The 24,999-nt window shown below is 42.4% G+C and overlaps 1 protein-coding gene across 7 annotated transcripts; it reads right to left on the reverse strand.

The window, feature by feature from the left end:
• Positions 1 to 669: 669 nt before the first annotated feature.
• Positions 670 to 24,881, reverse strand: SLC39A2 (solute carrier family 39 member 2). Of its 7 annotated transcripts, none has more exons than XM_059890299.1 (5): positions 24,542 to 24,881; positions 3,136 to 13,591; positions 2,815 to 2,945; positions 2,531 to 2,581; positions 670 to 1,584 (listed from the first exon to the last, which is right to left on the reverse strand). In XM_059890299.1, the coding sequence occupies exons 2-5, from the start codon at positions 3,248 to 3,250 to the stop codon at positions 952 to 954; spliced, it is 930 nt and encodes a 309-aa protein (XP_059746282.1). In that variant the 5' UTR covers positions 3,251 to 13,591; positions 24,542 to 24,881; the 3' UTR covers positions 670 to 951. The 7 variants fall into 7 exon arrangements, with proteins under 7 accessions (XP_059746282.1, XP_059746283.1, NP_001192577.1 ...); XM_010809088.4 differs by having other exon boundaries at positions 1,496 to 2,236; XM_005211478.5 differs by having other exon boundaries at positions 1,532 to 1,584; positions 2,531 to 2,576.
• Positions 24,882 to 24,999: the final 118 nt, after the last annotated feature.

The following is a 24,999-nucleotide window of genomic DNA, read 5'->3' on the forward strand; positions in this document are numbered from 1 at the left end:
AAGAAGAGCAAGAATGTCCCTGAAGCCACATGGGGCTCAGCATGAAACAGAGGAAGCATATGGAAATAGCTTCCATTTAGCTTTATCTCAAGAGTCTGTTGGATACTTTGTGGGAGGCTGATAACAGGCACAGGGAGTAGGGTGGGTGTGGATAGCATAGGAGAAAAATCTAGATCCCTAAACCTCTTCCCTCTGAATGTGGGAGCTCTGGCTCAGTTTCTCAAATTTGTGCGTAAGGAGGATTCCTAGGTGGCGCCAGTGGTAAACCATACTCCTGCCAATGCAGGAGATGTAAGAGATGCAGGTTCAATCCTTGGGTTGGGAAGATCCCCTGGAGGAGGGCATGGTTAACTACTCCTGTATTCTTGCCTGGAGAAACTCCATGGACAGAGGAGCCTTGTGGGCTATGGTCCATAGCATTGCAAAGAGTCGGACATGACTGAAGCGACCTACACACAGACACACATACGTGCATAAGGTGGTAGTGAGTTGTTGGAATTTCAGCAATGCTCCTGTAATTGGAGGGGCTGGGCCTGCAACTGACAGAATGAATGACTGGGGGCCCAATTCCAGAAAACAAGACTGTATCCCACACTCACCCTTCCCGCTCGCCACTCCACCACCTCCTGACCTTCCTAGGCAACCCAGAGAAATGAAGCACAGCACAGCTGAAGAGGAAGGACAAAATGACATTTTATTACACATAACAGCACAAATGGGACAAGAGTCAAATACTCTCATTTATAAGCACTCAACCAAAACAACTTTTTCTCAGTCCTGTATGAGAAATGGCATCTCACGTGGTGAAAAGTTGGGGTCCAGGTTACGGCACAATGCCTAGTAAATGTCACTGTGTCTCAGGGAAGAAATGTCAGAGGGCGAAGTCATTTGAGCAGCTTTTCCTGGGGGTAGGGAGGTCATCTTGGGTCCACCAGAAACGTCAGGAATCTCTCATGCCCACAAGGCAATGACAGCCATAAAAGCAAAACCAGCAGCTACACAGCTCCACTTGGCCAGAGGGGCTTCAGGACTTGCAAGTTCCCGGGGCAGAATTTCCAGGAAGGTGACATACAGGAATGTACCAGCTGCCATGCCTTCTAACACAGACTGCGCCAAACCTTGCCCAGCTTTAGAGTCTCCTTGAGGCACGGCCAGCCCTATGGCTAGGCCCAGGGGGGACATGAGAGCTAAAGACAGGATGGAGAGCACGGCCCAACGTGATTTAGTGCCTACCTGCACCAGCCGCAGTCCTACACCAAACACCACGATCCCCTTGTGAGCCAGGACAGCAAGACAGAGCTGCACAGTAGATGCGACTGTGAGCTGCAGCCCCACAGCCAGACCTTCAAACACGGAGTGAAAGGAGAGCGAGAGCAAAAGGATGAGGGCTCGAAAGGGACCCCCTGAGGGTGAGGATAGAGGTCCATGGCTGTGAGGTGCAAGCTCATGAGCTGTACCCAATTCCTGCTCCTGCACTTTGGGTGTTTCAGCAGTCCCAGGACAGCACTGCAATGCCAGCGACTCCAAAAGGAAGACAAGGAAGAAGCCCAGGGAGATGATGAGCTCTCCGTAGGGATACTCCATCTGGTGGGAACAGAAAGAGGTGTTGTGAGATGGCAAAGTGTGCTGTGCTTGTGCTCAGTCATATCCAACTGTTTGTGATCCTCTGGACTGTAGCCCGCCAGGTTCCATGGGATTTTCCAGGCAAAGATACTGGAGTGGGTTGCCATTTCCTTTTCCAGGGGTTCTTCCCCACCCAGGGATCGAATTCGAGTCTCCTGCGTTGATGGTGGTTTCTTTACTGCTAAGCCCTGGGGGAAGTAAGGAAGGGAAGAAATTGCACAGGATTGGGACTGGGCTGACAGAGAAGGCAATGGCAACCCACTCCAGCACTCTTGCCTGGAAAATCCCATGGATGGAGGAGCCTGGTAGGCTGCAGTCCATGGGGTCACGAACAGTCAGACACGACTGAGCGACTTCACTTTCACTTTTCACTTTCATGCATTGGAGAAGGAAATGGCAACCCACTCCAGTGTTCTTGCCTGGAGAATCCCAGGGATGGGGGAGCCTGGTGGGCTGCCATCTATGGGGTCGCACAGAGTCGGACACGACTGAAGCGACTTAGCAGCAGCAGCAGCAGCAGGGACTGGGCTGAAGAGAATGGGAAGTGTGGTAACAGAACATAAAAAGGGGAATGAAGCCAAGAGGAGACATGGACGTTTGACCACAAGAAAACCTGAGGAAATAAGGGAAAGAATATCAATAGGGTTAGAAATACAGGGAAATGATAAGAAGCATGTATCAAAGGGTCCAGAGAAAGAATGGAAGGTTAAACAAGAGTTCTCTCTGGGTTTCATAAGCCCAGAAGGATTGAGTGGCTCCACCTTTCCTTGCCAACAACAATGTTAGAGCTGAGGGGCAGGAGGAATTCTTAGAATTCCACACACAAATCCTCTCAAAAAGGTCTGGGCATGAAAGCAATCTCTGGTTCTCCTTACTGTCCAGGTAAGGGCTGGTGGGAGACACTCACATAAGCTGAATCAGCATCATCATCAGAATGCCCCTCACTCTTTGTCCTGTTCTAGGGAGAAAAAAGCACAAATTAGATGAGGGAAAGCAGCTCAGCTTCCTGTTCTATGCCGTTGGCTCTACCACTTTCCTTCAAGGCCAATCTGACCTGTTTCCATCACTCCACACAATAGCCATCATCTTCCTCGTGGTTCCTTCTGTCCTTGACCTTGTCACTTCCCCCTCTTTCTTCCCCTCGTTCTGTTCATCATTCTGGCCTCGCAGCCTTGGAGGTCTGCCACTCACCTGTATCACCAAGTTCTGGATCTCTGATTTAATCCCCTCCAAGGCTTCAGCAGTCATGTGCATGAACCCTGCTCCCAGGAAAACACCAGCAGACGTGCAGCCCAGGAAACTGAGAACCCGGCGGTGACAACCTAATTAAAAGCAGGAGTTACAATCCAGTTGGCAAAGAGGAGATAAGAAGAAGGTGACTAAGGAGCCACAGGCAGCACTCAGTGTCCGAAGACTGGGGATGATGAGAGAATCGGAGCAAGATATCAGGACAGGGTGACAAGGCTGAAGTCAGACTTAGGTTGTGGGGACAAAGATGTGATAGGGCTGTACCTGTGGCTGTAGTAGTCTGGAACCACTTGAAGCAGATGGGAATAAGGCCACAGACCAGAGTGAGCACCAGCAGGGCAAATAGGCAGCCAATTTTTGTTCCTAGTAGTGGTTCCATCCTTGTGGTACAGCGTTAGTAGAGGCTCAGAAAGACAAGTGGAGTTATAGTCTTTGGAGCAGGAGGGGTGTCTCAGGTGGTCAGAGCTGGAGTGTTCACCCTCCTGAGTTTCAGGAGGCTATCAGGAATCCTCTTTCTGGTCTATGTTGCCTCTTCTTGTGTAGCCTTACATAGGAAGCTTGCCCAACCCCGGTTTCTCGCTCTTCCCCTACATGCAGGCCCCTCCCCTGGCTGACGCCTTCCTGAATTTAGAAACCAGAAACTCCAGACTCTCTGCCAGGCATGGCCTGGTGCAGTGTCTTCTCCTCCTCTTCAATGCTGTGACTAATCCAGGGGCTGTCGAGTCTTAGTTCTGGCTTGGGGCTGTTCTAATCCAGAGTGTGTATAGTAGCTCTCCCAGCTGTTTTGTCCTGGGGACAATCTGATCTTGCCTCACTCAGGACATTTGATCTAAGCCTTTCATACCCTGTCTACTCCGCCTCAAGTCCTTTAGGTTGCTCTGTTGATACCTGAACTGCATCCTTTCAAAGGGGATTTGGGGCCACTTGGGATAAGAAGGAGAGAAGGAAACGGCACTCCACTCCAGTACTCTTGCCTGGAAAATCCCATGGAGAGAGAAACCTGGTGGGCTACAGTCCATGGGGTCGCTGAGAGTCAGACACGACTGAGCGACTTCACTTTCTCTTTTTACTTTCATGCATTGGAGAAGGAAATGGCAACCCACTCCAGTGTTCTTGCTTGGAGAATCCCAGGGACGGAGGAGCCTGGTGGGCTGCCGTCTATGGGGTCACACAGAGTTGGACACGACTGAAGTGACTTAGCAGCAGCAGCAGCAGCAGGAATAAAGAGGTGGGGCTGGCAAGTAGAGCTGCCACCACTCTGTGAGAACTAGTAGAGGAGGGGACTTCCCTATCCTGTCACTCTAGAGAAATAGCTCCAGGCATGGAAATGTCTAGAAGGAAGTTGAGATTTCTAGTATTACAACAGTGATACTGTTACAACTTTTGACTATGCCTTTTTCCTGATATAAATTATAGAAAAGGGAACGAGAGTTTTAAGATGAAGAAAGTTGCTCTAATTCTGAAACAGCAAGGCTTAGAGGAAAACAGAAACGAACCAGGTATACTGAAGGCTCCTGCCTGGACATGTAAAGATGGAGATGGAACATTGAGGCCTGAGGGGAACCGACTCTTGAGGCAAATGTGTATGGGGTTAACTATGAGTGAGTTGAGAAAGTTGAAAGGGGAGAAGGCAGAAAAAAATAGAAGCCAAGCAGCTGTTGATTACCCTGTTCAGGTGGACTGCCTAACAATCCTGAGACCTGTTAAGCCAGTTCTCAGGAAGCTGGGGGTGACTTTCCCCATCCCCCCTCCCCCCATTATCTGGTGGAAGCAGCAGGATTCTTCCAGGACAGGATGAGCTGGAGACTTATGTGGGGACCACTGAAAATCTGAGGATTCTCTTCATTATAGGATAGGCCATGACAACAGACCTCTCTACCTTTTAAGAAATCGCAAGATTCCTTTCCATTCTTTGAAAACTTTTTATTATTATTAAAGCTTCAAGTGAACACAGGTATATAGGGGTACTGTTGCTGAAACTCATCTCTGTTCACCAGAGTGAACAGAAACATAAAGACAGTTTTGGGTGAAGTATAAAAGAGTAGTTTTTTTTTATTGTGCCAGGCAAAGGAGGCCACTGCAGGTTAATGTCCTACAGACTGTGCCTTCCCTCGAAAGAGAACAGCAAGGGGTCTTATAGTTTGAGGGTGGAAACCAGGACCATAGATAAGGATCAGGGTAGATCAAGCTTGCATTCTTCACTTCAGAAATTTTCAAAATTGTCACAGTTGGTGTTAGGTGCTCCTGGGACTGATTCTGGTGGTCCTTGAGATGATCACACCACGCATGACCTTTCTTTCTGGAATGAATGATGCTCACAAGGGAAGGGAGTTTTAGGGAGTGTTTTCTTGGAGAAGTAAACACCAGGTGCACAGCACAATTCTGGCTAGAAGGCAATCATTTGAGAAGTGCAATTAAGAAAGAAAAGCAGCTGTGAGAGTGTTGCAGTCTTTTACAGACCGGGACCTGGGGACTGGAGTCGACGAAAAGAAAGAGAGAAAAAGAGAGAAAGAGCAATATCCCTTGGGTTACGTGGAAAACCAATAAAGCCCATACACAGGACTTGTACCACTCACGAAGGCACAGGGCGTCCTCTCAAGGAGGTCAGAAAGCCCGGGTGAGAAAGTGAGCTCAGTAGGTTTCCATGCTCTGAAGAAGTAGCCGGAGATAGAAAGAAGGACGCAGGGGACCCAAGTCTCTAGTGAAACAAGGGTATTTTATTAGCATGCTTATAAGAAATGCATGCTTATATATCTTCAGTAAAATGATTTCTCAGCCATTAAAAAGAATGAAATTCCACCAGTTGGAAGGATAGTCTAATAAGTACAAGGTCGTTGAAGAGAGTCACTGAAGGGAGTCACTTGAAGGGAATCCAAGCAGGTGCTCTTTCCCATGATCTCAGTCCTGAGAACTGCATGCAGCTCTACTCGTTCCTGTATCCCAGGAACTGATAAGGAACAGACAGTCCTTGAGAAACGGCACACAAAGGAAGAAAATGCAACATATTGGATCCCTTAAAGTTGACTGTCCCCTGACAATTCCTTTTTTAATTTTTTCATAATTCGGGGTGACTGTAGATACTTTTGTGAAAAAGACCCTGACGAAATGAGTTTGTTTAGTTTGAACAATTTTAGTTGAAAGGCATTGGTATACTACAAATATAACCATCAGGATAATTATCAGTGTCATAGCTCCAGATCCAATACTATGTATAATGCTTTGAAATCATCCTCGAGGGTCTAGCCCAGATAATTAATCAGCTAGCTGTTCAGCTAAGGTTTCCAGATTTTTGAAAGCGGGTAGACTGTTAGAGAAAGTTTCAAAGATTTCTTTTGGTAATAATTGTACATTTAAGGAAGCATTATCATGTAAGTCTTGCAAATGAAATTTGATATGTTCCCAATTGTAGGCACTATAGTTGAACCGAACAGGGGTCATACAAAATTGAGTAGAATTTCAGTTATATTTTAGTATAGCTTGTTTTTGCAAATCTATTAATTGATCTTCAACCTATTGGATGGCTATTTTTATTTCTTGTATTTCATCTTGAATTTCCTCATTTACCTGAGTCTGAATGGTCCACATAGTATGAGCATCTTTGGTCCAATTTTGAATAAAGTTGTGTGTTTGAATTGAGGTTTGTAAAGCAATGCCTGCAACAGCGGCAGTAGTGCAAATGGCCATTAATCCCCAAATGCCAAGAATTAACCATCCAATGAATTGTTTAGATCATCGAAGTGATTTAGTAAGTAGCTGGGAGGCAAATCCTGCCATGGGACCCTCTTCCCAGGGTCATTGGAGATCTATTGGCAACCATAGATTACGTCACAAATGAAGAATCAAAAGGGATTCATTTTTCAAAGAGACAGAGGAATTAAAACAAGCATATAATTTGCAATCTATACAAGGCACAAAACATAAAGTCTTATTAAACTGCAAGTTCCCTATAGCTATAACAAAAGGAAGGGGAACACAAGCTTGTATGAAATATGAATGATTATAATGAAAGGAATAGTTACTATGACTATGACTGGTCCCCATAAAATATCCAGTCCAAATTCCAAGTTCTTTGGTGCTTGTGGCAAGTTTCCAGATGTCCCATTGTTCAGGCCCAATCCGTTTATTGAGGATGATTCGAGGTCGAGGGGGTGCCATTCCACCGTCAAGCCACCCAAGGGTCCTTTGTTAATACAATGAAGTCCATTGTAGTATTAGTAACCTTTTATGCTACTTGAGTAGTATAATCATATACAGTGGTGTTAATATCATCTGAGCAGTTAGACAACTACATACCATGGGGTCCCCAATAATCAATGGTGTTCAGTTCAGTTCAGTTTAGTCACTCAGTCGTGTCTGACTCTTTGCAACCCTATGAATCACAGCATGCCAGGCCTCCCTGTCCATCACCAACTCCCGGAGTTCACTCAGACTCACGTCCATCGAGTCAGTGATGCCATCCAGCCGTCTCATCCTCTGTCATCCCCTTCTCCTCCTGCCCCCTGTCCCTCCCAGCATCAGAGTCTTTTCCAATGAGTCAACTCTTCACATGAGGTGGCCAAAGTACTGGAGTTTCAGCTTTAGCATCATTCCTTCCAAAGAACACCCAGGGCTGATGTCCTTTAGAATGGACTGGTTGGATCTCCTTGCAGTCCAAGGGACTCTCAAGAGTCTTCTCCAACACCACAGTTCAAAAGCATCAATTCTTCGGTGCTCAGCTTTCTTCACAGTCCAACTCTCACATCCATACATGACCACTGGAAAAACCATAGCCTTGACTAGACGGACCTTTGTTAGCAAAGTAATGTCTCTGCTTTTGAATATGCTATCTAGTTGGTCATAACTTTCCTTCCAAGCAGTAAGCGTCTTTTAATTTCATGGCTGCAGTCACCATCTGTAGTGATTTTGGAGCCCAAAAAATAAAGTCTGACACTGTTTTCACTGTTATCCCATCTATTTCCCATGAAGTGATGGGACCAGATGCCATGATCATTTTCTGAATGTTGAGCTTTAAGCCAACTTTTTCACTCTCCTCTTTCACTTTCATCAAGAGGCTTTTGAGTTCCTCTTCATTTTCTGCCATAAGGGTGGTGTCATCTGCATATCTGAGGTTATTGATATTCTCCTGGCAATCTTGATTCCAGCTTGTGCTTCTTCCAGACCAGTGTTTCTCATGATGTACTCTGCATATAATTTAAATAGGCAGGGTGACAATGTACAGCCTTGATGTACTCCTTTTCCTATTTGGAACTAGTCTGTTCTTCCATGTCCAGTTCTAATGGTTGCTTCCTGACCTGCATACAAATTTCTCAAGAAGCAGATCAGGTGGTCTGGTATTCCCATCTCTTGAAGAATTTTCCACAGTTTATTGTGATCCACACAGTCAAAGGCTTTGGCATAGTCAATAAGGCAGAAATAGATGTTTTTCTGGAACTTTCTTGCTTTTTCCATGATCCAGCGGATGTTGGCAATTTGACCTCTGGTTCCTCTGCCTTTTCTAAAACCAGCTTGAACATCAGGAAGTTCACGGTTCACGTATTGCTGAAGCCTGGCTTGGAGAATTTGGAGCATTACTTTACTAGCGTGTGAGATGAGTGCAATTGTGCGGTAGTTTGAGCATTCTTTGGCATTGCCTTTCTTTGGGATTGGAATGAAAACTGACCTTTTCCAGTCCTGTGGCCACTGCTGAGTTTTCCTAATTTGCTGGTATATTGAGTGCAGCACTTTCACAGCATCATCTTTCAGGATTTGAAATAGCTCAACTGGAATTCCATCATCTCCACTAGCTTTGTTTGTAGTGATGCTTTCTAAGGCCCACTTGACTTTCCATTCCAGGATGTCTGGCTCTAGGTCAGTGATCACACCATCGTGATTATCTGGGTCGTGAAGCTCTTTTTTGTACAGTTCTTCTGTGTATTCTCGCCATCTCTTCTTAATATCTTCTGCTTCTGTTCAGTCCATACTATTTCTGTCCTTTATTGAGCCCATCTTTGCATGAAATGTTCCTTTGGTATCTCTGATTTTCTTGAAGAGGTCTCTAGTCTTTCCCATTCTGTTGTTTTCCTCTATTTCTTTGCATTGATCGCTGAGGAAGGCTTTCTTATCTCTTCTTGCTATTCTTTGGAACTCTGCATTCAGATGTTTATATCTTTCCTTTTCTCCTTTGCTTTTCGCTTCTTTTCTTTTCACAGCTATTTGTAAGGCCTCCCCAGACAGCCATTTTGCTTTTTTGCATTTCTTTTCCATGGGGATGGTCTTGATCCCTGTCTCCTGTGCAATGTCACGAACCTCCGTCCATAGCTCATCAGGCATTCTATCAGATCTAGTCCCTTAAATCTATTTCTCACTTCCATTGTATAATCATAAGGAATTTGATTTAGGTCATACCTGAATGGTCTAGTGGTTTTCCCTACTTTCTTCAATTTCAGTCTGAATTTGGCAATAAGGAGTTCATGGTCTGAGCCACAGTCAGCTCCTGGTCTTGTTTTTGCTGACTGTATAGAGCTTCTCCATCTTTGGTTGCAAAGAGTATAATCAATCTGATTTTGGTGTTGACCATCTGGTGATGTCCATGTGTACAGTCTTCTCTTGTGTTGTTGGAAGAGGGTGTTTGCTATGACCTGTGCATTTTCTTGGTAAAACTCTGTTAGTCTTTGCCCTGCTTCATTCCGTATTCCAAGGCCAAATTTGCCTGTTACTCCAGGTGTTTCTTGACTTCCTACTTTTGCATTCCAGTCCCCTATAATGAAAAGGATATCTTTTTTGGGTGTTAGTTCTAGAAGGTCTTGTAGGTCTTCATAGGACAGTTCAACTTCATCTTCTTCAGCGTTACTGGTTGGGGCATAGACTTGGATTACTGTGATATTGAATGGTTTGCCTTGGAAACGAACAGAGATCATTCTGTCATTTTTGAGATTGCATCCAATCAATGGTGTAATTGGCCACAAACATTAATTTTCCTGATTTAGCCTGACATCTGTCCCAATGAATAGGAGTATATTTAAAGTTTTTATATGTAAATCCTTTACATAATGATTTTTGTTTTTTCCCTAGAGTTTCAGTAGTGTTGACATGGTTCTCATAGAAAGAAAGGGCAGTAAACTGTCCAAGCAATGTCCAAAAGTTCTTCTTTGGAGGCAGAATGAAAGCCCATGTTTGTCGGCTAAAGTTAATGCATAATTCTTTTGGACCCATGCATAGACGAAGGACTTCATACCCTAGAGAAATATTAATTAGTCTTCCTTTTTTCTCAGGATGAGAAGGCCCCTCCAAGCTCCAAGGAGGAGGCATATGTACTGAGTCATCAGTGGATATGATTGGTCCTTTATCTGTACATTTTATAACCTGCAGTAAAGGGGGGTTGGGTATATAGGCCCAGTAAGTATGATTAATTAATTCAGCGTGAGCAGGGGAAGCAAAAGCAAGCAAAGCAAGCATAGCAATAAAAATATTTTCTGGATTCTGAGGCATTTCCTGTTGAGAAACCAGATTTTCAGCTTGATTAGTAAGGGTTTTTATTTGTCCCCAAGTAGGGAGATCATGCCTGGAAAATCCCATGGATGGAGGAGCCTGGTGGGCCGTAGTCCATGGGATCACTAAGAGTTGGACACGAATGAACAACTTCACTTTCACTTTTCACTTTCATGCATTGGAGAAGGAAATGGCAACCCACTCCAGTGTTCTTGCCTGGAGAATCCCAGGGACGGGGGAGCCTGGTGGGCTGCCGTTTCTGGGGTAGCACAGAGTCGGAAACGACTGAAGTGACTTAGCAGGAGCAGTGACAGGAGATCATGAGGTTGATGACATCGAGGGCGGTGCTTCTTGGAGAGTTTTAGAGCAGCCATGGCCTGTATTGGAATTTCTTCCTCCTGGGGGTTTTGTCTTTTTGTCTTTATTTTGAATACTGGAGGCTCCCCTGGGGCGGATTTTCCGAAGAGGAAGCCAATTGAGTTTGTTGGATCCATCTGGAGAAATACAAGCATATCCCTTTCCCTGTAAGATTTTCCAGATTTCCATTGTTTAGTCAGCCCGTCTTGATACCAAATGGGCAGAGGAGGAGAGGTATCCTGTAATCCTTCAAAATGTTTTTCTGCTCTTGTTAAGATATCTCCCTGTGGTAAGTTTAAAAAATTTACTAGAGCTAATCAATGAATATAGTAAAGTTGCAGGATATAAAATCAATACACAGAAATCCCTTGCATTCCTATACACTAATAATGAGAAAATAGAAAGAGAAATTAAAGAAACAATTCCATTCACCAATGCAATGAAAAGAATAAAATACTTAGGAATCAGATCAGATCAGATCAGATCAGTCACTCAGTCATGTCCGACTCTTTGCCACCGCATGAATCACAGCAAGCCAGGCCTCCCTGTCCATCACCAACTCCCGGAGTTCACTCAGACTCATGTCCATCGAGTCAGTGATGCCATCCAGCCGTCTCATCCTCTGTCGTCCCCTTCTTCTCTTGCCCCCAATCCCTCCCAGCATCAGAGTCTTTTCCAATGAGTCAACTCTTCGCATGAGGTGGCCAAAGTACTGGAGTTTCAGCTTTAGCACCATTCCTTCCAAAGAAATCCCAGGGCTGATCTCCTTTAGAATGGACTGGTTGGATCTCCTTGCAGTCCAAGGGACTCTCAAGAGTCTTCTCCAACACCACAGTTCAAAAGCATCAATTCTTCGGCGCTCAGCCTTCTTCACAGTCCAACTCTCACATCCATACATGACGACAGGAAAAACCATAGCCTTGACTAGACGAACCTTTGTTGTCAAAGTAATGTCTCTGCTTTTGAATATGCTATCTAGGTTGGTCATAACTTTCCTTCCAAGGAGTAAGCGTCTTTTAATTTCATGGCTGCAGTCATCATCTGCAGTGATTTTGGAGCCCAGAAAAATAAAGTCTGACACTGTTTCCACTGTTTCCCCATCTATTTCCCATGAAGTGATGGGACCGGATGCCATAATCTTCGTTTTCTGAATGTTGAGCTTTAAGCCAATTTTTTCACTCTCCACTTTCACCTTCATCAAGAGGCTTTTGAGTTCCTCTTCACTTTCTGCCATAAGGGTGGTGTCATCTGCATATCTGAGGTTATTGATATTTCTCCCAGCAATCCTGATTCCAGCTTGTGTTCCTTCCAGTCCAGTCCAGCGTTTCTCATGACGTACTCTGCATATAAGTTAAATAAACAGGGTGACAATATACAACCTTGACGTCCTCCTTTTCCTATTTGGAACCAGTCTGTTGTTCCATGTCCAGTTCTAACGGTTGCTTCCTGACCTGCATACAAATTTCTCAAGAGGCAGATCAGGTGGTCTGGTATTCCCATCTCTTGAAGAATTTTCCACAGTTTATTGTGATCCACACAGTCAAAGGCTTTGGCATAGTCAATAAAGCAGAAATAGATGTTTTTCTGGAACTCTCTTGCTTTTTCCATGATCCAGCGGATGTTGGCAATTTGACCTCTGGTTCCTCTGCCTTTTCTAAAACCAGCTTGAACATCAGGAAGTTCACGGTTCACATATTGCTGAAGCCTGGCTTGGAGAATTTGGAGCATTACTTTACTAGCATATGAGATGAGTGCAATCGTGTGGTAGTTTGAGCATTCTTTGGCATTGCCTTTCTTTGGGATTGGAATGAAAACTGACCTTTTCCAGTCCTGTGGCCACTGCTGAGTTTTCCTAATTTGCTGGCATATTGAGTGCAGCACTTTCACAGCATCATCTTTCAGGATTTGGAATAGCTCAACTGGAATTCCATCACCTCCACTAGCTTTGTTTGTAGTGATGCTTTCTAAGGCCCACTTGACTTTCCATTCCAGGATGTCTGGCTCTAGGTCAGTGATCACACCATCGTGATTATCTGGGTCGTGAAGCTCTTTTTTGTACAGTTCTTCTGTGTATTCTCGCCATCTCTTCTTAATATCTTCTGCTTCTGTTCAGTCCATACTATTTCTGTCCTTTATTGAGCCCATCTTTGCATGAAATGTTCCTTTGGTATCTCTGATTTTCTTGAAGAGGTCTCTAGTCTTTCCCATTCTGTTGTTTTCCTCTATTTCTTTGCATTGATCGCTGAGGAAGGCTTTCTTATCTCTTCTTGCTATTCTTTGGAACTCTGCATTCAGATGTTTATATCTTTCCTTTTCTCCTTTGCTTTTCGCTTCTTTTCTTTTCACAGCTATTTGTAAGGCCTCCCCAGACAGCCATTTTGCTTTTTTGCATTTCTTTTCCATGGGGATGGTCTTGATCCCTGTCTCCTGTGCAATGTCACGAACCTCCGTCCATAGCTCATCAGGCATTCTATCAGATCTAGTCCCTTAAATCTATTTCTCACTTCCATTGTATAATCATAAGGGATTTGATTTAGGTCATACCTGAATGGTCTAGTGGTTTTCCCTACTTTCTTCAATTTCAGTCTGAATTTGGCAATAAGGAGTTCATGGTCTGAGCCACAGTCAGCTCCTGGTCTTGTTTTTGCTGACTGTATAGAGCTTCTCCATCTTTGGTTGCAAAGAGTATAATCAATCTGATTTTGGTGTTGACCATCTGGTGATGTCCATGTGTACAGTCTTCTCTTGTGTTGTTGGAAGAGGGTGTTTGCTATGACCTGTGCATTTTCTTGGTAAAACTCTGTTAGTCTTTGCCCTGCTTCATTCCGTATTCCAAGGCCAAATTTGCCTGTTACTCCAGGTGTTTCTTGACTTCCTACTTTTGCATTCCAGTCCCCTATAATGAAAAGGACATCTTACTTAGGAATATATTTACCTAAAGAAACTAAAGACCTATATATATAAAACTATAAAACACTGGTGAAAGAAATCAAAGAGGACACTAATAGATGGAGAAATATACCATGTTCATGGATTGGAAGAATCAATATAGTGAAAATGTGTATACTACTCAAAGCATCTATAGATTCAATGCAATCCCTAGCAAGCTACCAACGGTATTTTTCACAGAGCTAAAACAAATAATTTCACAATTTGTATGGAAATACAAAAAACCTCGAATAGCCAAAGCAATCTTGAGAAAGAAGAATGGAACTGGAGGAATCAACCTGCCTGACTTCAGGCTCTACTACAAAGCCACAGTCATGAAGACAGTATGGTACTGGCACAACAACAGAAATATAGATCAATGGAACAAAATAGAAAGCCCAGAGATAAATCCATGCACCTATGGACACCTTATCTTTGACTAGGAAGCAAGAATATACAATGGAGAAAAGACAATCTCTTTAACAAGTGGTGCTGGGAAAACTGGTCAACCACTTGTAAAAGAATGAAACTAGAACACTTTCTAACACCATACACAAAAATAAACTCAAAATGGATTAAAGATCTAAATTTAAGACCAGAAACTATAAAACTCTTAGAGGAGAACATAGGCAAAACACTCTCCGACATAAATCATAGCAGGATCCTCTATGACCCATCTCCCAGAATACTGGAAATAAAAGCAAAAATAAACAAATGGGACCTAATTAAAATTAAAAGCTTCTGCACAACAAGGGAAACTATAAGCAAGGTGAAAAGACAGCCTTCAGAATGGGAGAAAATAATAGCAAATGAAGCAACTGGCAAAGAACTAATCTCAATAATATACAAGGAACTCCTGCAGCTCAATTCCAGAAAAATAAATGACCCAATCAAAAAATGGGTCAAAGAACTAAACAGACATTTCTCCAAAGAAGACATACAGATGGCTAACAAACACATGAAAAGATGCTCAACATCACTCATTATCAGAGAAATGCAAATCAAAACCACAGTGAGGTACCATTTCATGCCAGTCTCACATGGCGTGAAGAATGGCTACAATCCAAAAGTCTACAAGCAATAAATGCTGGAGAGGATGTGGAGAAAAGGGAACCCTCTTACACTGTTGGTGGGAATGCAGACTAGTACAGCCACTATGGAGAACAGTGTGGAGATTCCTTAAAAACTGGAAATAGAACTGCCTTATGACCCAGCAATCCCACTGCTGGGCATACACACTGAGGAAACCAGAAGGGAAAGGGACACGTGTACCCCAACGTTCATCACAGCACTGTTTATAATAGCCAGGACATGGAAGCAACCTAGATGTCCATCAGCAGATGAATGGATAATGGATAAGAAAGCTGTGGTACATATACACAATGGAGTATTACTCAGCCATTAAAAAGAATACATTTGAATCAGTTCTAATGAGGTGGATGAAACTGGAGCCTATTATACGGAGTGAAGTAAGCTAGAAAGAAAAACACCAATACAGTATACTAATGCATATATATGGAATTTAGAAAGATGGTAACAATAACCCTGTATGTGAGACAGCAAAAGAGATACAGATGTATAGAACAGTCTTTTGGACTCTGTGGGAGAGGGAAAGGGTGGAGTGATTTGGGAGAATGGCATTGAAACATGTATAATATCATATAAGAAATGAATCTCCAGTCCAGGTTTGATGCAGGATACAGGATACTTGGGGCTGGTGCACTGGGATGACCCAGAGGGATGGTACGGGGAGGGAGGTGGGAAGGGGCTTCAGGATGGGGAACATGTGTACACCCGTGCCTGTTGATGTATGGCAAAACCAATACAATATTGTAAAGTTGTTAGCCTCCAATTAAAATAAATAAATTTAAATTAAAAAAATAAAAAATTTAAAACAAATAAAGCTGTATTAACAATAGTTATAGGTTTAAATAACATCTTACATTGAAATCTAGTAAAGTCTGCTTTGGATAAGGAAGATAGAAGTGTTCTTGTGTATTCCCCCTTTTTAAACTTTTTTATTTGTAGTTTCAGTGTGTGATGTGCTCGTTCAACTATGCCTTGTGCTTGTGGATTATAAGGAATACCTGTAACGTGCTTAATAGAAAATGATTGTAAAAAATTGTTTGAATTGCCTAGAAATATAGGCAGGGCCATTGTCTGTTTTTATAGGAGTTCCCGTTACTGCAAAACAAGCTAAAAAAGGTGAGTTACAACGTGCTGTGTAGCCTGACCTTGAAGAGGTATGGCCTATATAAAAGAAGAATTTGTGTTGATACAGATATATAGGAAAGAAGATGGAGAAAGTTCAGGGCAATGAGTTACATCCATTTGCCATAATTCTTTGGGTTGTAATCCTCGAGGATTATCACCCTGTGTAATGGGTCGAAGATGTAAGGGTTTACAAGTAGAGCAATTACTAATGATTTCTTTAGCTTGTCGGTATGGAATTTTCCAAATTTGGTGCCAGGAGCCAGCATTATTGTGTAATAGAGCACGTTGTTCCTCGGGAGTAGCAAAACAAATAAGTTTATCACCTTGTTCATTACCATGAGTCATAGGGCCAGGAAGGTAGGAATGTGTTTGAATATGGGAAATATAAATAGGAGAAGTGCAGTTTCTAATAATAGATTGTAGTTCGAAAAAAAGTTGTTGAATAATAGGTTGACTGGAGTTTATAGTGGAGGTTTCTATATTTTTTAATAAAAAAGCTGAATATAAGGAGTCAGAGACTATATTAATGGGATAAGGTGAATAACTTGAATAAGAGCATATAATTCATTTTGTTGAGCAGAATGAAATTTAGTATAAAAAATTTTATGTTCTTTGAGAGACCAGAATGAAGCTTTGGAGTTTTTAGTCCCATCTATATAGAAAATATCAGCTTGAGGTATAGGCTGCAAGCTGATAATGTGAGAGATAATAAATTCAGTATTTTTGAAGAAATTCCAGAGCTTGTTAGAAGGATAATGAAATGAAAATTCTACAAAATATTGCAGAAAAGCTATTTGGAAATCAGTAGGTTTGTAATGCATTCTCAAACTGAGATTTATTAATAGGTATTATAATTTTATGAGGATCAGAGCCAATTAGAGTTTTAGGTCTATTTCTTCCATTGATAATTAGAGCAATTAAATCAAGGTAGGGTGTAAGTGACTTTATTCCTCTAAAATGGGTATAGATTCATTCTATTGGGTGTTCTTGTTGGGCAAGAAGTCCCATGGGAGGATGAAAAGAGGGGAGTATAAATAATTCTCATTCCATAGTTCATCAGGCACTCTATCTATCAGATCTAGGCCCTTAAATCTATTTCTCACTTCCACTGTATAATCATAAGGGATTTGATTTAGGTCATACCTGAATGGTCTAGTGGTTTTCCCTACCTTCTTCAATTTCAGTCTGAATTTGGCAATAAGGAGTTCATGGTCTGAGCCACAGTCAGCTCCTGGTCTTGTTTTTGCTGACTGTATAGAGCTTCTCCATCTTTGGCTGCAAAGAATATAATCAATCTGATTTCGGTGTTGACCATCTGGTGATGTCCATGTATAGAGTCTTCTCTTGTGTTGTTGGAAGAGGGTGTTTGCTATGATCAGTGCATTTTCTTGGTAAAACTCTGTTAGTCTTTGCCCTGCTTCATTCTGTATTCCAAGGCCAAATTTGCCTGTTACTCCAGGTGTTTCTAGACTTCCTACTTTTGCATTCCAGTCCCCTATAACGAAAAGGACATATTTTTTGGGTGTTAGTTCTAAAAGGTCTTGTAGGTCTTCATAGAACCGTTCAGCTTCCTCAGCATTACTGAGCTATGGAATGAGGTTTGTGACATTGTACAGGAGACAGGGATCAAGACCATCCCCATGGAAAAGAAATGCAAAAAAGCAAAATAGCTGTCTGGGGAGGGCTTACAAATAGCTGTGAAAAGAAGAGAAGTGAAAAGCAAAGGAGAAAAGGAAAGATATAAACATCTGAATGCAAAGTTCCAAAAAATAGCAAGAAGAGATAAGAAAGCCTTCTTCAGCGATCAATGCAAAGAAATAGAGGAAAACAACAGAATGGGAAAGACTAGAGATCTCTTCAAGAAAATCAGAGATACCAAAGGAACATTTCATGCAAAGATGGGCTCGATAAAGGACAGAAATGGTATGGACTGAACAGAAGCAGAAGATATTAAGAAGAGATGGCAAGAATACACAGAAGAACTGTACCAAAAAGAGCTTCACGACCCAGATAATCATGATGGTGTGATCACTGACCTAGAGCCAGACACCCTGGAATGGGAAGTCAAGTGGGCCTTAGAAAGCATCACTACGAACAAAGCTAGTGGAGGTGATAGAATTCCAGTTGAGCTATTTCAAATCCTGAAAGATGATGCTGTGAAAGTGCTGCACTCAATACGCCAGCAAATTAGGAAAACTCAGCAGTGGCCACAGGACTGGAAAAGGTCAGTTTTCATTCCAATCCCAAAGAAAGGCAATGCCAAAGAATGCTCAAACTACCACACAATTGCACTCATCTCACACGCTAGTAAAGTAATGCTCCAAATTCTCCAAGCCAGGCTTCAGCAATACGTGAACCGTGAACTTCCTGATGTTCAAGCTGGTTTTAGAAAAGGCAGAGGAACCAGAGGTCAAATTGCCAACATCCGCTGGATCATGGAAAAAGCAAGAGAGTTCCAGAAAAACATCTATTTCTGCTTTATTGACTATGCCAAAGCGTTTGGCTGTGTGGATCACAATAAACTGTGGAAAATTCTGAGAGATGGGAATACCAGACCACCTGATCTGCTTCTTGAGAAATTTGTATGCAGGTCAGGAAGCAACCGTTAGAACTGGACATGGAACAACAGACTGGTTCCAGATAGGAAAAGGAGGACGTCAAGGCTGTATATTGTCACCCTGTTTATTTAACTTATATGCAGAGTACATCATGAGAAACGCTGAACTGGACTGGAAGGAACACAAGCTGGAATCAAGATTGCCGGGAGAAATATCAATAACCTCAGATATGCAGATGACACCACCCTTATGGCAGAAAGTGAAGAGGAACTCAAAAGCCTCTTGATGAAGGTGAAAGTGGAGAGTGAAAAAGTGGCTTAAAGCTCAACATTCAGAAAACGAAGATCATGGCATCCGGTCCCATCACTTCATGGGAAATAGATGGGGAAACAGTGGAAACAGTGTCAGACTTTATTTTTCTGGGCTCCAAAATCACTGCAGATGGTGACTGCAGCCATGAAATTAAAAGACGCTTACTCTTTGGAAGGAAAGTTATGACCAACCTAAATAGCATATTCAAAAGCAGAGACATTACTTTGACAACAAAGGTTCGTCTAGTCAAGGCTATGGTTTTTCCTGTGATCATGTATGGATGTGAGAGTTGGACTGTGAAGAAGGCTGAGCACCGAAGAATTGATGCTTATGAACTGTGGTGTTGGAGAAGACTCTAGAGAGTCACTTGGACTGCAAGGAGATCCAACCAGTCCATTCTGAAGGAGATCAGCCCTGGGATTTCTTTGGAAGGAATGATGCTAAAGCTGAAACTCCAGTACTTTGGCCACCTCATGCGAAGAGTTGACTCATTGGAAAAGACTCTGATGCTGGGAGGGATTGGGGGCAAGAGGAGAAGGGGACGACAGAGGATGAGATGGCTGGATGGCATCACTGACTCGATGGAAATGAGTCTGAGTGAACTCCGGGAGTTGGTGATGGACAGGAAGGCCTGGTGTGCTGCGATTCATGGGGTCACAAAGAGTTGGAGACGACTGAGTGATTGAACTGAACTGAACTGAACTGAACTGAAAGAGGGTCTAATCCAATTTATATCACCTAAAAGTTTTTGAAAATCTCAAGGTTGATAATTTATCAGTACGAATCTGTTTTAGTTGGGGACTAATATGTTTTGTATTAATATCAAATCTTAAGTAATGGTAATGTGTAGAGGTTTGTTTTTTCAGGGGCAATGATTAATCCAGTCTTTCAAGCATTGTTGAGCTGTATAGAACATGTGTTGAGTTTCTAAAACAGATGGAGCTGAAAACAATACATCATCCATATAATGAATAACAAGAAAGTTAGGAAATTGTTTTCTTGTAGGTTCAAGGGCTTTGGCTACATAGTATTGGCACATGGTGGGAGAATTCATCATTCCTAAGGCAATACAGTCCATTGGTATCGTTTATGAGGCCTGGTGTGATTAGGATAAGGAAGAGAGAAAGTACATCTCTCTCGGTCTAGAGGGTGTAAAGGTATAGTAAAAAAGCAATCCGAATGCAGAGTTCCAAAGAATAGCAAGAAGAGATAAGAAAGCCTTCTTCAGTGATCAATGCAAAGAAATAGAGGAAAACAACAGAATGGGAAAGACTAGAGATCTCCTCAAGAAAATCAGAGATACCAAAGGAACATTTCATGCAAAGATGGGCTCGATAAAGGACAGAAATGGTATGGACTGAACAGAAGCAGAAGATATTAAGAAGAGATGGCAAGAATACACAGAAGAACTGTACCAAAAAGAGCTTCACGACCCAGAAAATCACGATGGTGTGATCACTGACCTAGAGCCAGACATCCTGGAATGTGAAGTCAAGTGGGCCTTAGAAAGCATCACTATGAACAAAGCTAGTGGAGGTGATGGAATTCCAGTTGAGCTATTTCAAATCCTGAAAGATGATGCTGTCAAAGTGCTGCACTCAATATGCCAGCAAATTTGGAAAACTCAGCAGTGGCCACAGGACTGGAAAAGGTCAGTTTTCATTCCAATCCCAAAGAAAGGCAATGCCAAAGAATGCTCAAACTACCACACGATTGCACTCATCTCACACGCTAGTAAAGTAATGCTCCAAATTCTCCAAGCCAGGCTTCAGCAATATGTGAACCGTGAACTTCCTGATGTTCAAGCTGGTTTTAGAAAAGGCAGAGGAACCAGAGGTCAAATTGCCAACATCCGCTGGATCATGGAAAAAGCAAGAGAGTTCCAGAAAAACATCTATTTCTGCTTTATTGACTATGCCAAAGCCTTTGACTGTGTGGATCACAATAAACTGTGGAAAATTCTTCAAGAGATGGGAATACCAGACCACCTGATCTGCCTCTTGAGAAATTTGTATGCAGGTCAGGAAGCAACCGTTAGAACTGGACATGGAACAACAGACTGGTTCCAAATAGGAAAAGGAGGACGTCAAGGCTGTATATTGTCACCCTGTTTATTTAACTTATATGCAGAGTACATCATGAGAAACGCTGAACTGGACTGGAAGGAACACAAGCTGGAATCAAGATTGCCGGGAGAAATATCAATAACCTCAGATATGCAGATGACACCACCCTTATGGCAGAAAGTGAAGAGGAACTCAAAAGCCTCTTGATGAAGGTGAAAGTGGAGAGTGAAAAAGTGGCTTAAAGCTCAACATTCAGAAAACGAAGATCATGGCATCCGGTTCCATCACTTCATGGGAAATAGATGGGGAAACAGTGGAAACAGTGTCAGACTTTATTTTTCTGGGCTCCAAAATCACTGCAGATGGTGACTGCAGCCATGAAATTAAAAGACGCTTACTCCTTGGAAGGAAAGTTATGACCAACCTAGATAGCATATTCAAAAGCAGAGACATTACTTTGACAACAAAGGTTCGTCTAGTCAAGGCTATGGTTTTTCCTGTGGTCATGTATGGATGTGAGTTGGACTGTGAAGGCTGAGTGCCATAGAATTGATGCTTTTGAACTGTGGTGTTGGAGGAGACTCTTGAGAGTCACTTGGACTGCAAAGGAGATCCAACCAGTCCATTCTGAAGGAGATCAGCCCTGGGATTTCTTTGGAAGGAATGATGCTAAAGCTGAAACTCCAGTACTTTGGCTACCTCATGCGAAGAGTTGACTCATTGGAAAAGACTCTGATGCTGGGAGGGATTGGGGGCAAGAGGAGAAGGGGACGACAGAGGATGAGATGGCTGGATGGCATCACTGACTTGATGGAAATGAGTCTGAGTGAACTCCGGGAGTTGGTGATGGACAGGGAGGCCTGGCGTGCTGCGATTCATGGGGTCGCAAAGAGTCGGACACGACTGAGCGACTGATCTGATCTGATAAATCTGTAATAATAATATGCCTGTTTTGAGGAATAGTGGTAGGTGATACAATTCCTGGTTGTAATGCATCCATAGGTTTCATATTGCATTAACTTTTCTAAGGTCTGTTAAGATATGCCATTTGTTAGATTTCTTTCTTATAACAAAAGTGAGAGAGTTTCAAGGGGAATAAGATTCCTCAATATGTTTTAATTTCAATCTGTCCATATAGGGTCATCATTCTTCCAAATTATTTTAATAATTGCATTGTTTGTTAAATGAGCAGTGGCCCCTAGGAAAAATGTGGAATATATATTTGTGCTTGCCATTGTATAAGTAAATCTGTATTAAATTAAGGGTTGCATCTATCACATAAGATTGTAATGTTGCCGGTTGGCTTTCTAGTCCCTCACAAGGATAAATTTGAGTATTTTGATAGAGTTCTTGTTATTTTGGTTTGAGAAATTCCTGTAATTTGGCAAGAAATTCTCTGCATCGGCCAAGATTTGGGCCATAAATATTTGAAAATAACAGTAATATTGGATCTAGTATCAAGACCAGAAAATCTTTTGCCATTAATTTTGATTTTTATATTTGGTTGTGCATATTCAGATATTATTGATGTCCATAAGGATTATTTTTGATCTGTATTGCCAAGTCCATCTGTCAAGGTAAAAGAAGCAGCTGGGCAATTTTGTCCCCCTTTTTGAATTGCCATAGTATCTGAGATGACATCATAATTTGAATTTCTCCCTTATAATCTAAATCAATTATTCTAGGGTGAACAGTAATTCTTTTAGAAGTCAAACTAGATTGGCCAAGTAAAAGGTCGAAGGTTTGTGGGGGTAGAAAGGGTATCTGCCTCATTAGTTTAAGTGGGACCTTGTATATTTCTCAACTAGCTGCTGATAATAGATGAAAAGAATACCTCAACATTGTAAGAGTTCTATTAGGCTCTTTCCCAGTGGCACCCCACTCCAGTACTCTTGCCTGGAAAATCCCAAGGACGGAGGAGCCTGGTAGGCTGCAGTCCATGGGGTCGCTAAGAGTCGGACACGACTGAGCGACTTCACTCTTTTCACTTTCATGCACTGGAGAAGGAAATGGCAACCCACTCCAGTGTTCTCGCCTGGAGAATCCCAGGGACGGAGGAGCCTGGTGGGCTCCTGTCTCTGGGGTCGCACAGAGTCGGACACGACTGAAGCGACTTAGCAGCAGCAGCAAGACATATATCCTGAGATAACTTTGGCACAAGATTAGCCAGGGAGAACAGATTCCAGACAAAGTCTCTGGGCAAGATATATTGTTGCTGTGTAATCAGGGGTACAAGTCTTGAGATATAGGTTCCCAGCAAAGATTTGTTATAATTCAAATCATTAACATAGGGCCTAGGAAAAGCATTTCCATGAGTAAGACATTGTGCTGTGTAATCATTAGCTCTGGACCTAAAGAAAGGTCAGTTCTCTGGCAACATACATTGTTGCACAAGGCTTAAGGAAAACATGAGTGAGAATGCTTGTCTCTTCCTTAAAAGGCCCTGGATTGCTTGCCTAAGCTTTAATTCTTTCATTTCGTCCTGCTTTTAGGAGAATATGATTGCCAGGGAAAGGGGTGAAGAAATTGTTCTGTAACTTCTTCCTGCTGGGAAGGGGTGTAGACCCTAAATTGTTGAGGCAATACAGTCTCCTTATCCTCATATTGAGGGTCTCTGATCCAGGGGCCCTGAGGCAGTGGAAACTGCAGGAGCATGAACAATCATTTGTAACTTAAATGCCTAAGCCACTTAGATACAAAGTTCATTATACAGTTACTGATATAAAAAGCAAACAGCAAGAATAAGATGACTACAATTATTATAGTCAAGATAGTTTTCCACCAAGGAGGGCTTTGTATTTGAGCTTCTATAGAATCATATTGCCTTGTATTGGTTAACATTTCAAGAGTAATTTGGTTTTGGAGAGTGCCAGCTTGAGCATTAGAATTGGCACCATCTTGGGCCATATCCTGAAACCACATTGTCCATTGAAAATATTCTCCTGGTTTAAGAAGAGCCCTTATCAAAAGTTGCCAATCATAAGGAACAAAATTTCCAATAGAAGATGCCATAGTGTTTAAAAGTTCTTTAGTAAAAGGTGAATGAGGGCCATACATAATTACAGCCTTTTTCATTTGTTGCCTGTGAGAAAAATCAAAGCCTTCATATTGAGGTATTATTTGCCCCTGGGCATTAACATTTCTTAATATAGGAAAAGCCTGTATTGGCCTCAGAGATTCAAGATTGCAAAGCCAGCAACTCAGAGAGCCTCCGTCGTGAAGGAGAATGAGTAGATAGTTTTTTCTCATAAATACGAGTGCGTGCTAAAGGCTTATCGTTGTTATCCAAAAAACCATTATCAGCTTTAGTGTCAAAGAGAGCCTCAGAAGAGTCATTGTCAGAGTCATTTTGTCCTTGAATTGAAGGGACTTTCGGTTTTGTGTCTATTGCGAGAGGAGGAGCACTTGGGGCCGCCGGAACAGGGCTAGTAGGAAAATTCTGAAATATTTTATGTTCTAATTGGGCCTTTTGAAAAGTTTCATCATCTAATTCATATTCATGTAACAAGCGTTCCGCTTATTGTCGAATATCAGGAGGGCTAGAATTATCTTGAAATGGCAGAATCACAGCTTTAATGAGAGTCCATAGGGGCCAGAAATCTATTGGAATATTTTTCCCCCATTTAGTGGCTTGTTCCAACATTCTCTTTGACCCGGTGCCAAATTATAAGTTGACACAAACCCAGAAGTCCTTGAACTTTAAATGATGAAGTAAAGTAGAAAAATGGTGAGGCTTTCCAGCTGTTTGTCCCATAACCCCGCACTTACCAACCTCTGTAGGTCCCAGTCACTCCGTCCTGTTTGCCAAGGGTGAATACCATGTCCGTTTCGGGTGCCATTTGTTGCGGTCTTTTACAGACTGGGACCTGGGGACTGGAGTCGACGAAAAGAAAGAGAAAGAGCAATATCCCTCAGGCTACGTGGAAAACCAATAAAGCCCATACACAGGACTTGTACCACTCACGAAGGCACAGGGTGTCCTCTCAAGGAGGTCTTGAAAGCCCGGGCGAGAAAGTGAGTTCGTTAGGTTTCCACGCTCTGAAGTAGCTGGAGACAGAAAGAAGGACGCGGGGGACCCAAGTCTCTAGTGGAACAAGGGTATTTTATTAGCATGCTTGTAAGAAATGCATGCTTATATATCTTCAGTAAAATGATTACTCAGCTGTTAAAAAGAATGAAATTCCACCAGTTGCAACAAAATGGATAGTCTAATAAGTACAAGGTCA

The sequence above is a fragment of the Bos taurus genome, chromosome 10 (assembly GCF_002263795.3).
Source record: "Bos taurus isolate L1 Dominette 01449 registration number 42190680 breed Hereford chromosome 10, ARS-UCD2.0, whole genome shotgun sequence".
NCBI lineage: Eukaryota > Metazoa > Chordata > Mammalia > Artiodactyla > Bovidae > Bos > Bos taurus.

What these genes read in the sequence shown, in the direction of transcription:
- SLC39A2 (XM_059890299.1), bottom strand. Translation starts at nt 3,250, where the DNA reads ATGGAACCACTACTAGGAACAAAAATTGGCTGCCTATTTGCCCTGCTG. An exon ending in TCCAGAACTTGGTGATACAG is followed by an intron (nt 2,582 to 2,814) that starts GTGAGTGGCAGA and finishes TTTTCTCCCTAG; the next exon opens with AACAGGACAAAGAGTGAGGG. An exon ending in ATGATGCTGATTCAGCTTAT is followed by an intron (nt 1,585 to 2,530) that starts GTGAGTGTCTCC and finishes TGTTCCCACCAG; the next exon opens with ATGGAGTATCCCTACGGAGA.